At 37.4% G+C, this 16,215-nt stretch overlaps 1 protein-coding gene across 3 annotated transcripts; it reads right to left on the bottom strand.

The window, feature by feature from the left end:
- Positions 1 to 244: 244 nt before the first annotated feature.
- Positions 245 to 10,077, bottom strand: LOC103517791 (malate dehydrogenase, cytoplasmic-like). Of its 3 annotated transcripts, none has more exons than XM_026829766.1 (2): positions 4,308 to 4,470; positions 245 to 468 (listed from the first exon to the last, which is right to left on the bottom strand). In XM_026829766.1, the coding sequence occupies exons 1-2, from the start codon at positions 4,407 to 4,409 to the stop codon at positions 268 to 270; spliced, it is 303 nt and encodes a 100-aa protein (XP_026685567.1). In that variant the 5' UTR covers positions 4,410 to 4,470; the 3' UTR covers positions 245 to 267. The 3 variants fall into 3 exon arrangements, 2 of the variants coding, with proteins under 2 accessions (XP_026685567.1, XP_026685568.1); XM_026829767.1 differs by lacking the exon at positions 4,308 to 4,470 and adding an exon at positions 9,797 to 10,052 and having other exon boundaries at positions 246 to 468; XR_003393835.1 differs by lacking the exons at positions 245 to 468; positions 4,308 to 4,470 and adding exons at positions 494 to 531; positions 9,797 to 10,077.
- Positions 10,078 to 16,215: the final 6,138 nt, after the last annotated feature.

The raw sequence follows: 16,215 nt of genomic DNA, 5'->3' as shown, positions 1-16,215 counted from the left end.
CCTATCCGGGAACGGAAAATTTTAATCAGAATAATTCCGTCCGCCCAACCGGGAACTATTTGATAAAACTGAATTCATACATAAATATACCGGATGGTACTCACCTCTGACCCAGTACTGTACACCTTGAAATCGGTTTTATATTAATCTTATCAATTATCCTTCTTACCTATCCGGGAACGGAAATGTTTAATCAGAATAACTCCGTCCGCCCAACCGGGAACTATTTGATAAAACTGAATTCATACATAAATATACCGGATGGTACTAACCTCTGACCAGGGGAAGAGCACAATCGGAAATCTCCATGACCACACCCTGTAGTACCCCCATCATGGGTGTGATATCGAGGAGGTGCAGAATCACCGGCTGGTTCGGTCCGAACACATCTCCCTTAGCGATCTGATAGATGAGAGAGTAAGCGATCTGACCTGCAGCACCGGTTACGACAACACGGATTGGTTCAGCCTGAAATTTCGAGAAAAGGATCTGACCTGCAGCACCGGTTACGACAACACGGATTGGTTCAGCCTGAAATTTCGAGAAAAGAGTTAAGGTTGTTGTTGTTGTTGTTGTTTTAGTGACTTTAGCTTTCGCCGAATGGCAGAATAAAGAAAAAATATGTATCTATTTTTATCTGCCATACACCGGAATGATGGTCTCTAGCTCTAGCCATGTTTAATTGGCTCGTCCTGAACCGCAGTCAACCAAGGTGAGGACTTCTGATTGGTCTTTAAAATCAGAGAGAACCCTTGGAAGAACTGACAGCTAGCTAGGCTGGTTAGGGTTAGCTGTTCTCCTCCCTGTTAATAGTCCCACAGCCAGACTCTAGTCTGCTCACCAATATGCCAGGTGAGAATAATTAATTACAATCAAATGGCTGATGTCAAAGAAAACCCTTGACACTGTGTTAACTCTCAGTGGTAAAACCGGCCATCTGCATCAAGTTTTGTTGGTACCTCCTGCCAGAATGAGACTGAAAAGTCCCTTTACTCCCGCAGTCTAAACAAGGTCTTATATATTTCATAGGTATAGTTTAAACATATGTGAACAAAAAAACCTTGTTTAAATATTAAAAAAAGAAAAAAGAAATGTTTAAATATTATGTCGATTTTCAGACCCTGCAAGTGAGAAGCAAAGAGGAGACTTTGATGTAATGTGCGAACAAATATACATAAGAGAACATCTCCCTGATTTCTAAGCAGGGATCGAAATAGAGTCTGAAATTAATGTTTAAGGTTTTTTTCTTGTCGTACATGTCTTAGGTAAGTAAGTCTTCAAAAGTGATGGCAAACAAAAGATTTTTATACTTTCAAATTTCCACTCTTGAAATAACAGTTATGTATTTTCTCTCCCTGGGCAACTTGTGAACTTCTAAGACCACTACCCACCTGCCTCGGTGGTATAGTAATAAAGAAGTTCACCTGGTAGCCTATTGCTGAGGTAAAGAGACACTTCGGTCCTATTTGATCAGTATAAGTAACACCCTTATATCTTATAATAATAGTATGCCAGAAACTGAAACCCAACAAACTGCTTGGAAACACCGAGAAAAACTATTTAATGCTTCAATCCGTATGTAAATGAAATCATAGTTGATTTCATTGTACATACCTACATACATACCTCGCGTACTGTCAATGATTAGAATGCATATCGTATGTAAATGAAATCATAGTTGATTTCATTGTACATACCTACATACATACCTCGCGTACTGTCAATGATTAGAATGCATATAAGTAAGTATGTAGATAAGTACATTGTACGTAAGTATAAAGTACAAATGTACATAAGTGCGTACATTCTTGCGCGTTATGGCAGCGCTCCAGCAGAATTGGGTGCTTGCACTTTGTACTCGTCACAAATAATTTAAACCTTCGCCAGCACGGTAAATTTCAACAGATTTGCGGCATCTCTGTCGCTGATTTTCATACTGTACGCACGTTAATATTTGAGTACCAACAAGTCACGTAAACTAGGCAATCCAAAAGAAAACCAATGATTCTAAAGAACAAACCTACAAAATATGGGCGACCAATAAATACAAGATCCTCCACCATCAAGTCCTTTAACTAAAGAATTATATCGGAATACGCTCACTCAAAACCCGTGGAAAATTCAAGATACTATACAACCACAAGATAAGATATAAGCAACACTACGAGATGCAAAAAGGAAGAACACCAGTAACTTATATTCTGCAAGTCTTCACAGTAACTTAAATACTCTTTCACAGAGTATATTGTATAAGTTACTGGTGTTCTTCTTTTCAAAAGCAGAATTGGGTGCTTGCACTTTGTACTCGTCACAAATAATTTAAACCTCCGCCAGCAATAGCACGGTAAATTTCAACAGATTTGCGACATCTCTGTCGCTGATTTTCATACTGTACGCACCTTAATATGTGAGTACCAACAAGTCACGTAAACTAGGCAATCCAAAAGAAAAAAACCAATGATTCTAAAGAACAAACCTACAAAATATGGGCGACCAATAAGCAATAAATACAAGATCCTCCACCATCAAGTCCTTTAACTAAAGAATTATATCGGAATACGCTCACTCAAAACCCGTGGTAAATCCAAGATACATATAATAAACCACAAGATTAGATATAAGCAACACTACGAGATGCAAAAAGGAAGAACACCAGTAACTTATATTCTTCAAGTCTTCACAGTAACTTAAATAAATAGTCTTTCACAGAGTATATTGTATAAGTTACTGGTGTTCTTCTTTTTAAGATGAATCTTCACAAAGTCACGTCAGAATCTATGAGTATACGAGATGCAACTTAAAGACAAAACATTACGTCCACGAATTTGACCGGCTGGAACCATCTAGAGAAGCGTTGTGTCATCGAGCTCACTAGTCTTATCGGAGGGAAACAAGCGAAAGCTAAAGCAGAAAATGCACTCTAGCGATGGTTGAGGAATAACTAAAATCCCTTCAACTACACCTCATCTTTTCAGTTTCTCAATACACCCTAAAGGTAGAAACACACTAACATCATGTCACGTCACGTGAAGCCAGAAAGATGTACATGGTTAAAAGTTTTCCCATAATATTGTAGGTAATTTCGTCCAGGATAGCCAACAATATTATCTATGGGAAAACTTTGAACATCTTTTTGACTTAGCATGACGTGACGTAATTTGACCATGTGGTAGTGTGTTTGTACCTGAAGACTTTGAGATCACTGAAAACCCCGGTCCTGTGTAGTAGGTATCTGAACGGATGACTGTACAAAAGGAGAGAAGAGTTTCTCCCCTAGGAAAACTCACAAATATAAGATGATTCGCTGGAACCATCTAGAGAAGCGTTGTGTCATCGAGCTCACAAGTCTTATCGGAGGGAAACAAGCGAAAGCTAAAGCAGATAAGGTTGGTGGTCCGTTTGCATAGTTGAGAGACGTTTTCAAATGATCCAGAATGATGCCACTATTAAAGATAAGGTGGGCGGTCCGTTTGCATAGTTGAGAGACGTTTTCAAATGATCCAGAATGATGCCACTATTAACGACCCGACCCGTTCTTGAAAAGCTCTGCAGGACATTGGGAATAAACGTACAAAAATGAGCTTCTCTCTCAAGAAACAATAAAAAAAGGAAAAGGAATTTGATTTGTGTTAATCATATGTAAATGCTTGTCACAAATGTCGTTCCCCGCTAAATACCTAGGCTAAGTTTTATGACTTTACTTGGACTCGAACCACCAACCTCCAGATTCAAAGACCACCGTGCTAACCACTGAGGTTGGTCAATTCAAATAAGTATAAAGAGAAAGAAACACGGTCACAGTTATGTACCTCCCTTTACAAATAAATTGCTTTAGATCTTTTACCATCACAATTAGACTTCCTAATTAGACTAATAAATCAGAAAAATTAGAACAGTACCTATAGTTTGTTATTATGAGAGTTGGGAGAGTGCCTAGGTAGGTACTTCATACACATACCCAGTAGTCAAATTAATTAAATTCATAATTATCTACCTACATATCTACCAATAGCTAAGACACAGTTGTATACTTCAAGTAAAGTAGGTAGGGGTAGGTATTGCACATCATTGTGTAGGGATGATATATCTACCTACATATCTACCAATAGCTAAGACACAGTTGTATACTTCAAGTAAAGTAGGTAGGGGTAGGTATTGCACATCATTGTGTAAGGATGATAAATAAAATAAACAGGTATGTCCCCAAACACTCAAGTACTTACTTGAGATTTAAATTAGGTCTGCTAAGGTAATTTAGCTGAAAATTTCCTCTTTCCTTTTCAAAACAAAACACATGAAAACATTACCTTATAATAGGAACAATCTGCAGCTGGCAGAGTCACCAAACAATATGCAAGATACAAAGTGGGCACATAGTTCTTGAATATACTGAAGTTTTTGGTAAACATGTTTCTGTTATTTTGGCACTTGGTTCACTTACTCATCACCCACATCCAAGAATAGACAACACTAATAATGTCTTGTTTTACAATAGTGTTACGAGATTGGCGAGTAAATAAGATTAGTACGATGATAAGCGAAATCAAATAGGGAATGACATGGTTTGGTGAAGAACACTATTTCAAGAATTTATAGCCAGAAGCAGCGTCATGAGAAAGCCCTTTTTGGTCCATAGGACCGCTGGTTGAATGGAAGAATATGCATTAGATGTTCTAAAGTAGTTTTGATACTTCAGACGAGTATGTGTGAACAATTTCAGTCGCACTCAAAATTTTGATGCTTGAGTCTATAGGATATTGTTGCCTTGAGCTCGTACAGGTTCATGTTACAAAAGTTATCCTAAAACAGAGTAAAGTTTGTTTAGGGATAACAGCAGGCTTTCTCCTATCCTATCTTCCTTCCTCTCTCTCTCTCTCTGCTCAGGGTTAAAAGATCTTAGCTGTTACAGTTCTGGAACCTCTTGAGTCTTGAGAGAAAAAAAAAAAAAGACAAGTAGAAAGTAAAAAGTCAATATAGGTGACTACAGACATGGACCATACACAACCATTAGCCAATTCCTGAAAGGGATTAAATTGGGTTAAATCAATGCAAAATAAATAAATGCAGCAATCATTTTTCATGTATATGATAATACTATGCCAGAATCACTCACACAGTCACACTATTTCATTAGGTGAGATAGGCTAACAAAATCCCCTTAATTTTTTCCCCTTTTGGAAGCAACATGCACTGTAGTAACTTCACTTACCACGGTGGGCATTTCGGACAAACTTTCTGGGTCAAAATAAATGAATAAAGAAGAAGCAAATTGTGTTAAACTTTCCACATTTGCTGTATTGGTACTTGGTACTTGTGCAGAAGTCATGTCCGTGGAATATTGCTACCAAAGGAACTGGCACAAACAAGCAGTGACCAGTGTTATTATAGGGTTAGGTTAAATGCAAGAAGGAGTTTTCACAATTAGAGCAGTGATTAGTGTTATTATAGGGTTAGGTTAAATACAAAAAGGAGCTTTTCTTTTCCACAGACATGACTTCTGCATACATACACTGTATCATCAAGATCAGAGAATCAGACTATGGTGGAACAATCAATTAATCAAATCAGAGGAGATAAATATGGTGGAACAATCAATTAATCAAATGGACAAACTAAAAGCAACATTGCTAGGCAAAAACTTGAAACTCACTTCTTCTGTTCAATGATGAAGTTATAGCCTATCTTTACTTTAGCTTCTACTGAAATTTTGACACATTTTGTAGCAACCTACGACAGTAATATCACCGCAATTCCTGAAAGTGGCACCATTTTGGGATTTTGAAACAAAACAATCCATTAATCAAATGGACAAACTAAAAGCAACATTGCTAGGCAAAAACTTGAAACTCACTTCTTCTGTTCAATGATGAAGTTACAGCCTATCTTTACTTTAGCTTCTACTGAAATTTTGACACATTTTGTAGCAACCTACAGCAGTAATATTACCGCAATTCCTGAAAGTGGCACCAATGCACCATTTTGGGATTTTGAAACAATCTAGGCCGTGGGTTTGATTCCTGCCCGGGGTGGATTTTATCCTGATGGTATAATGTTCACTCTCGGAATGGCTGGCCTTCTCCTATCCTGTCTTCCTTCTCTCTTTGTTTTTGGGACAATAAGACCATAGCAGTTACCCTCTGTCAAACCTCTTGAAAAAAAAGGAAACAATCTAAGGAATACTATTGAACTGGTACTATTGAAATGGGCCCATCTATCGATAATGCTTTACCTACAGAAACATATTCATAGATCAGATAGCTATCAAATCAAAAATGAGGAAGAAAAAAGCAATCCAAGTTTAAAAATGGTCAACTGGAGGGCATAGATTCATAGAGGACAAATGCAGCAAGTAGCTAGAATTTATTAAATAGTTAAGTAAGTAACAAGAGTAACACACATGTACAACAAGGTGTCTCCATGTTTCAATGATATTATCTTCTATTATTCAGGAAGCAAAAAAGGTCAAAACAATTGAACAGTCATACAATGAAAAAAGTCAACCTTTTCTCAAGGGCATTCGTTCTGTGAAAATAGTCGTCTCGCAGTGATTTCTAGAGCAAACTTCAGTAGAATCAGACAGTGTTTTCTTTTAGAATTTCAAAGGAAAAGAGAAGTGTTTTATAAAAGTATTGACTTACCATTTTGGAGTTGAGTGTTTTAAAGTTTCGTTCAAAATGGTTATTACACGTCGAAGGCAGGCAAGTGAATAGATTACTTGAGTAGGTACTACTAGCCAGGCCTCTAATTTAATGTGAATGATAAATGATACGAATTTCTCATGGAATTGTTCTTGATTGATAAAAAAAAGTAAAAACTTGCTTGTCGGCTTTGAGATGAGCATGAGCTATCCTTTTCCCTTTCCACCTTCTACTGTCAGCTTGTTACACGGTCGGAAAAAATGATAACGAAAGATCAAAATATACAATAACTTCCAGTCCAATAAAATCATTTAGGATAAATATAAATCGTCACTTATTTGTGAATTCAAGAACTGCACTATATTCCCTTTGTGAATTCAAGAACTGCACTATATGCCCGGATATTAGTTTTCACCTCGCTAACTACAGACTGTTTACTAATTTGCGATCTTACGAAGTAATTAGATAATTTCATAATTGAAAGATAACCATGGATATTTTTCTAGTGTCATTGAATAAGTAGGGTTCAGATAACAATTTTATCGTTTAAGAGCAACACGTGTGATAACTAAATACTCGGAATAAAAATTCTAAACAGAATAGGTGCTTTTTCCAAAATCGTAAGCCCAGAAATAACAGAATATCAGGAATTAATTAAAATGTGTCAAACTCAAATGAAGAAAACAGGCATCATTAGTGACTAGGAAGTGGACGTCAGTTGAAAAGTGTTGTGATAAATAAAACACCGTTTTTATAACTAAATACTCGGAATAAAAATTCTAAACAGAATAGGTGCTTTTTCCAAAATCGTAAGCCCAGAAATAACAGAATATCAGGAATTGATTAAAATGTGTCACACTCAAATGAAGAAAACACTCATCATTAGTGACTAGGAAGTGGACGTCAGTTGAAAAGTGTTGTGATAAATAAAACACCGTTTTCGATCCTCATACCAATGTTTCCATAATGGAACCTGGAACCTCCTGCTTTTTTAGGCACATTAGAAAATTTTCAGGTTACGCTACCGAGACAGACTTTTTGAACGTTTTCCTCTGAGGTGATTTAAGAACTTTATTTGAAATAACTTCTTTTCATAGACCTTTGCCTAATTTCTTTCAATATTTTCCTCTGTGATAGCCCCTAAGAATAGTAGTTCGCGGTATCCGCGGTTAGTTCGCGGTATCCGCGGTTGGTTCGCGGTATCCGCGGTCAGTTCGCGGTATCCGCGGTTAGTTCGCGGTGTATTCGCGGTATCCGCGGTTAGTTCGCGGTATCCGCGGTTTGGTCGAGGTATAGGGAAAAAATGAGTTATTAGCCCGTCCTTCCTTTATTATTACGATAGTAATAAAAAAAGGTATAGTGGACGGGCTATTGTATTCGCTTCGGTGTCGTCTGTCAGTCTGTCACTCTGTCTGTCCCCATAGAAGGACTTATCCAAAGCTAGTAGACCTATATATCAAATTAAAGGTCTAAGGTATAGTGGACGGGCTATTGTATTCGCTTCGGTGTCGTCTGTCAGTCTGTCACTCTGTCTGTCCCCATAGAAGGACTTATCCAAAACTAGTAGACCTATATATCAAATTAAAGGTCTTTTTACCAGGAACACGAAATGGTGGTGCAAATTTTGTCCAGAGAACCAAAAAGCCAACGGGCTCTAGTCTTGATTTTAAATCATTACATGAAAGTAAAATCGAAAAATCAAATCAAGAATAATAATAAACTGAATGTTAAATAAATTCAGTCGATCATTTAAGACCGCTTTTAGCGTCACCTGTGTTAAGCTACGCCGAGAAAGACCAATAAATGGATGGGTGACTTGAACATTTGCTCTAGTCTTGATTTTAAATCATTACATGAAAGTAAAATCGAAAAATCAAATCAAGAATAATAATAAACTGAATGTTAAATAAATTAGGTAGGTACTCGTACATAGGTACTGATTTTCTTTAATCACGATCAAATAAACTACGGGCTGAAAAATTCCCGGAGGGACGGGCCCAGCTTGTTATCTCCTCTTATCCACCTTTTCTCCCTAAGATCTCCACTTTTCTCGTTTTCAGCCTATCCCTTCCTTTTTTGCTCCGTTTATTCTATATTCTATTCTAAACTCTAAAATCTCTTTCCTACATAATCTACTATCTCCTCTTATCCACCTTTTCTCCCTAAGATCTCCACTTTTCTCGTTTTCAGCCTATCCCTTCCTTTTTTGCTCCGTTTATTCTATTCTAAACTCTAAAATCTCTTTCCTACATTCCTACATAATCTACAATAATAATCATCATCTTGAGATATACCTCCTATACCTTCACGCACCTCACCGCATACCTAGATATATAAAATTTCATATAAAAGTCTTCCAATTGATTAAACGGCTATAATTTTAATCAACAGCCGGACTGCAAATCGTCAAGTAGAAAAAATGCATTCAAGTGCTTTCTCATTTCTGAAGGCCATCTAGGAACGCTGCTCCAAAAGTGTTTTCTTGGTATCCTGCATGCAGTTATTGAAGGTAAAAATGTGAATTTTAGCTCGATCCTCATACCAATGTTTCCATAATGGAACCTGGAACCTCCTGCTTTTTTAGGCACATTAGAAAATTTTCAGGTTACGCTACCGAGATAGATTTTTAGAACGTTTTCCTTTGAGGTTATTTATGAACTTTATTTGAAATAACTTCTTTTCATAGACCTTTGCCTAATTTCTTTCAATATTTTCCTCTGTGAAATAGGTACCTAACAACCGCAAAACGTCTAATTTGTGCACATTTTCCTCTGTTTTAGGATTATTTGAAAGGCCCTACTGATGTTACCGCAAGCTCTATGTTACACGCTGTTGATCAATATTCTCTTCAACATCTGAACTGACTGCCCCCTTTCCGACTCTAGTTTTCATCTTGCTCATAAGCATGAAGCGAACTCGGTGACAACGGCCTGTCGAGAATTCAGCAAAAGTTTCTTTCTGCTGAAAGCAAAACCTTTGAGGAGGCTTCGATTGGAGAAACCAGGACCCAGACAGTGGCCGCTCGAATTAGTTCAGAAAACGAAGAGAATTATTTTGAAAATACTCAAGAAAAACACCCCTGTTGATTTTGTAATCATTGATTGACACGGGATTATTGACTGATTTGAAAAGGAATTTGATCGATCATCTTTACCTACCTCATTTTGAACAGGGGAGTTAAGGAGATGACAAACAAAGTGTAATAATCTATACAATAACTTCCAGTCCAATAAAATCATTTAGGATAAATATAAATCGTCACTTATTTGTGAATTCAAGAACTGCACTATATTCCCGGATATTAGTTTTCACCTCGCTAACTACAGACTGTTTACTAATTTGCGATCTTACGGAGTAATTAGATAATTTCATCATTGAAAGATAACCATAGATATTTTTCTAGTGTCATTGAATAAGTAGGGTTCAGATAACAATTTCATCGTTCTGGAACCTTTAAAAAAAAAAAAAAAAAAAAAAATAGAAAGTAAAAAAATCAATATAGGTACCTACCATGACCATAAACAACCCATTAGCCAATTCCCGAAAGGGATTAAATTGGTTAAATCAATGCAAAATAAATAAATGCAGCAATCATTTTTCATGTATAATACTATGCCAGAATCACTCACACAGTCACTATTTCATTAGGTGAGATAGGCTAACAAAATCCCCTTAATTTTTCCCTTTTGGAAGCAAATGCACTGTAGTACTTACTTACCACGGTGGGCATTTCGGACAAATTTTCTGGGTCAAAATAAATGAATAAAGAAGAAGCAAATTGTGTTAAACTTTCCACATTTGCTGTATTGGTACATGGTACTTGTGCAGAAGTCATGTCCGTGGAATATTGCTACGAAAAATAGAAAGTAAAAAAATCAATATAGGTACCATGACCATAAACAAACCATTAGCCAATTCCTGAAAGGGATTAAATTGGTTAAATCAACGCAAAATAAATAAATGCAGCAATCACTTTTCATGTATAATACTATGCCAGAATCACTCACACAGTCACTATTTCATTGGGTGAGATAGGCTAACAAAATCCCCTTAATTTTTCCCTTTTGGAAGCAAATGCACTGTAGTACTTACCACGGTGGGCATTTCAGACAATTTTTCTGGGTCAAAATAAATAAATAAAGAGGAAGCAAATTGTGTTAAACTTTCCACATTTGCTGTATTGGTACTTGTGCAGAAGTCACGTCCGTGGAATATTGCTACGAAAGGAACTGGCACAAACAAGCAGTGACCAGTGTTATTATAGGGTTAGGTTAAATGCAAGAAGGAGTTTTCACAATTAGAGCAGTGATTAGTGTTATTATAGGGTTAGGTTAAATACAAAAAGGAGCTTTTCTTTTCCACAGACATGACTTCTGCATACATACACTGTATCATCAAGATCAGAGAATCAGACTATGGTGGAACAATCAATTAATCAAATCAGAGGAGATAAATATGGTGGAACAATCCATTAATCAAATGGACAAACTAAAAGCAACATTGCTAGGCAAAAACTTGAAACTCACTTCTTCTGTTCAATGATGAAGTTACAGCCTATCTTTACTTTAGCTTCTACTGAAATTTTGACACATTTTGTAGCAACCTACAGCAGTAATATTACCGCAATTCCTGAAAGTGGCACCAATGCACCATTTTGGGATTTTGAAACAATCTAGGCCGTGGGTTTGATTCCTGCCCGGGGTGGATTTTATCCTGATGGTATAATGTTCACTCTCGGAATGGCTGGCCTTCTCCTATCCTGTCTTCCTTCTCTCTTTGTTTTTGGGACAATAAGACCATAGCAGTTACCCTCTGTCAAACCTCTTGAAAAAAAAGGAAACAATCTAAGGAATACTATTGAACTGGTACTATTGAAATGGGCCCATCTATCGATAATGCTTTACCTACAGAAACATATTCATAGATCAGATAGCTATCAAATCAAAAATGAGGAAGAAAAAAGCAATCCAAGTTTAAACATGGTCAACTGGAGGGCATAGATTCATAGAGGACAAATGCAGCAAGTAGCTAGAATTTATTAAATAGTTAAGTAAGTAACAAGAGTAACACACATGTACAACAAGGTGTCTCCATGTTTCAATGATATTATCTTCTATTATTCAGGAAGCAAAAAAGGTCAAAACAATTGAACAGTCATACAATGAAAAAAGTCAACCTTTTCTCAAGGGCATTCGTTCTGTGAAAATAGTCGTCTCGCAGTGATTTCTAGAGCAAACTTCAGTAGAATCAGACAGTGTTTTCTTTTAGAATTTCAAAGGAAAAGAGAAGTGTTTTATAAAAGTATTGACTTACCATTTTGGAGTTGAGTGTTTTAAAGTTTCGTTCAAAATGGTTATTACACGTCGAAGGCAGGCAAGTGAATAGATTACTTGAGTAGGTACTACTAGCCAGGCCTCTAATTTAATGTGAATGATAAATGATACGAATTTCTCATGGAATTGTTCTTGATTGATAAAAAAAAGTAAAAACTTGCTTGTCGGCTTTGAGATGAGCATGAGCTATCCTTTTCCCTTTCCACCTTCTACTGTCAGCTTGTTACACGGTCGGAAAAAATGATAACGAAAGATCAAAAAACCTCTCTGCGCGAGAAGTCCTACTTCGAATGTCCTGTCCTAGATTTCAAAGAGGTTTTTTTTAGTGACGTCATTTTGAACAGTGAAGAGGAGATCTTTTGAGTTTGTATTTTCTCAACGGTTTTATTTCTGCTCCCTCTTTTCTTTTCAAGGGAGTTTTTAATAATTTTAAATGGGTAGGAAGATCAAAAAACCTCTCTGCGCGAGAAGTCCTACTTCGAATGTCCTGTCCTAGATTTCAAAGAGGTTTTTTTTAGTGACGTCATTTTTAACAGTGAAGAGGAGATCTTTTGAGTTTGTATTTTCCCAACGGTTTTATTTTTGCTCCCTCTTTTCTTTTCAAGGGAGTTTTTAATAATTTTAAATGGGTACCTACCTACATGTTTGAATGCACGTCGCGTCGTTCCAGACAGATTACAGATCATTGAATTAACAGTGTACGCAGTTCGTATCTGACTGTATAGCCCTCCGAAATAGGTACCCAAAATAATTACTGAAATCTCATCCTTCTCACAGTAAATGGAAAAACTCCAGAAAATACATTTAATTTTATTACCACAGAATCAGTGAACCCAGAGTGGAGCGCGGTAGCGCTCCGAACCGCGCTCTTTGATTTACATACTGGCCTATGTAAATCAAATGGCTGATGTCAAAGAAAACCCTTGACACTGTGTTAACTCTCAGTGGTAAAACCGGCCATCTGCATCAAGTTTTGTTGGTACCAGGGGTGTGTTCCAAGAATAAATCTGCACTCCCTCCACTCCTCACCTTTTACGCCACATGCTGAAAATTCCTATTGACAAAAGGTAGGTACCTACCAAGTGTTCTTGAATTTAAAAGCAAGGGAACAGGAGCAGAATTGGGTGCTTGCACTTTGTACTCGTCACAAATAATTTAAACCTCCGCCAGCAATAGCACGGTAAATTTCAACAGATTTGCGGCATCTCTGTCGCTGATTTTCATACTGTACGCACCTTAAGTAATATGTGAGTACCAACAAGTCACGTAAACTAGGCAATCCAAAAGAAAACCAATGATTCTAAAGAACAAACCTACAAAATATGGGCGACCAATAAGCAATAAATACAAGATCCTCCACCATCAAGTCCTTTAACTAAAGAATTATATCGGAATACGCTCACTCAAAACCCGTGGAAAATCCAAGATACTATACAACCACAAGACAAGATATAAGCAAAACTACGAGATGCAAAAAGGAAGAACACCAGTAACTTATATTCTTCAAGTCTTCACAGTAACTTAAATACTCTTTCACAGAGTATATTGTATATGTTACTGGTGTTCTTCTTATCAAGATGAATCTTCACAAAGTCACGTCAGAATCTATGAGTATACGAGATGCAACTTAAAAACAAAACATTACGTCCACGAATTTGACCGGCTGGAACCATCTAGAGAAGCGTTGTGTCATCGAGCTCACAAGTCTTATCGGAGGGAAACAAGCGAAAGCTAAAGCAGATAAGGTGCGTAGTTATTTCAGAGGAAGTTATTGTTTCTCGTCAAACAGGAGTATTTTTTTCTCGCTGGCCTGTGCCACGAGGTCACATGCATTTTAAGTAAGTACCTAAACTAACCATAAATCGCGAAGTACCTACCTATAAAGTGTGCCACTGGGGGAGGCTTGTATTACAGAATGAACAAAGATCGTAGTTATTTCAGAGGAAGTTATTGTTTCTCGTCAAACAGGAGTATTTTTTTCTCGCTGGCCTGTGCCACGAGGTCACATGCATATAAGAACACTCTTTGAGAAAATACCTACAGCTACCGAAATACACATTATACAGTTATGTATACTGAGTAATACATGAGCAGTTTGTCAAGTTCATAAAGGACCTAGGGTTTTTGCGTTTAAGTTGGGTAGATCCGAAACCGCAGAGAGAAGCAGGACATGATATTAGAAAGCTGATGGACTTTCCGAGGACGAACGTTATCTGTTCTATAAAGTTTGCCCCGGGCGGGAATAGAACCCGAAACCTAAAACAAAAACAAAATTTCATATCTCTTTGTGAGTCTCACTGATAAAACAATACATAGGTAATCAGGACTAAGGTTATCAAAAGTTCAAGGGGTACCCCCAGGGGTACGCGTACCCCCGGTTGGGAATCGCTGCTTTATCTAGACATGTATCACACTATATCAGTAGGTACCTAAATTCTGTGTATGATCAAAATATCAAACATCTACTTCTCTTCCTTGCACACGTCCCAAACTTTTGGAGTAGCTCAGCACACAGGAATTTCGTCAGAAAAGACCCTCCATTTCAATGTAATGTAGAGTATCTCAAGAGGATGAGCCCAAATACTGGATATTACTATTGTCATTTTGACTTCTAAATATAGGTACCTATTTGGAATGCATGTATTTACTTACATTAAAGTGATCTTCTCAAAACAAATGCTGTGGTTTTGTTTGACAAGGGATCTGCTCTTCTCATGGCTGTTAGTTATCCATAACTTTCTCTATTTTACATCTTTGGGCACATGAATAAAAAGTTTATCAGGGGTAGCCACTGTAGTAGGTACTAGTACATTCAAGTACAACACAATATTTATATGATCCTGACATTATAGAGACGGTCACATGCATATAAGAACACTCTTTGAGAAAATACCTACAGCTACCGAAATACACATTATACAGTTATACTGAGTAATACATAAGCAGTTTGTCAAGTTCATAAAGGACCTAGGGTTTTTGCGTTTAAGTTGGGTAAATCCGAAACCGCAGAGAGAAGCAGGACATGATATTAGAAAGCTGGACTTTCCGAGAACGAACGTTATCTGTTCTATAAAGTTTGCCCCGGGCGGGAATCGAACCCGAAACCTAAAACAAAAACAACATTTCATATCTCATAAATACGAGAGTGCCTCCGAGAACGAACGTTATCTGTTCTATAAAGTTTGCCCCGGGCGGGAATCGAACCCGAAACCTAAAACAAAAACAACATTTCATATCTCTTAGTGAGTCTCACTGATAAAACAATACATAGGTAATCAGGACTAAGGTTATCAAAAGTTCAAGTTAATTTCATACCTACCTAGCGTTTTGGAAGCAAGTACCAGGCTTCTAGATATACATCATACCTACATAATATTTACGTATGGATGTGTTTTATTTGTTTTGATAATTTCTCCTGAAATACCTAGGTAGATAATGAACTGCAGGGAAGACTTAACTTCAATGAGGTTCACTTTATCTCAGTGGTTTCCAACCTTTTTTTCGCCCGCATACGCCTTGGGTACCCGGATTTAATCTCACCTACCCCCGCCACCATCATAATGAGTACCGGTTACACATACCTAGGTTGATGTGTACCATTACTACTAAGTTCTAAACAGTCTCAGCACCTTTTGAAAAAAATCAGTACTTCTTCAGTAGGTTATCTTCAGTATAAAATATTCTTCAGTATCTTGAGGTCAAAGTTTCTGGACTGTACTGCTTTGATAACCCTTCAAAATTCAAAATTTGCCTTTGTCCGCCATTACACATTTTTTTCTCGCGTACCCCCCGGAAGGTCTCTCACGTACCCCCCGGTTGGGAATCGCTGCTTTATCTAGACATGTATCACTATATCAGTAGGTACCTAAATTCTGTGTAAGATCAAAATATCAAACAACATCTACTTCTCTTCCTTGCACACTTCCCAAACTTTTGGAATAGCTCAGCACACAGGAATTTCGTCAGAAAAGACCCCCCATTTCAATGTAATGTAGAGTTTGTAGAGTATCTCAAGAGAATGAGCCCAAATACCCACACATAGTATTGCGGTGCTCCTCTGCTTACTAGACAAGTGCCTTAGTGCGCGTCCACAACAAAGGCCATAGACCCTAGCCAAGCCCCTTAAGACCATCTACCTACCCCCACCGAGACCATCGATCCTCATACCAATGTTTCCATAATGGAACCTGGAACCTCCTGCTTTTTTAGGCACATTAGAAAATTTTCAGGTTACGCTACCGAGA

The sequence above is a fragment of the Diaphorina citri genome, unplaced genomic scaffold (genome assembly GCF_000475195.1).
Source record: "Diaphorina citri unplaced genomic scaffold, Diaci psyllid genome assembly version 1.1 scaffold1963, whole genome shotgun sequence".
Classification (NCBI taxonomy): domain Eukaryota; kingdom Metazoa; phylum Arthropoda; class Insecta; order Hemiptera; family Psyllidae; genus Diaphorina; species Diaphorina citri.
Note: the sequence above shows the minus strand (reverse complement) of the source record. Positions and strands in the feature narration are given on the sequence as shown.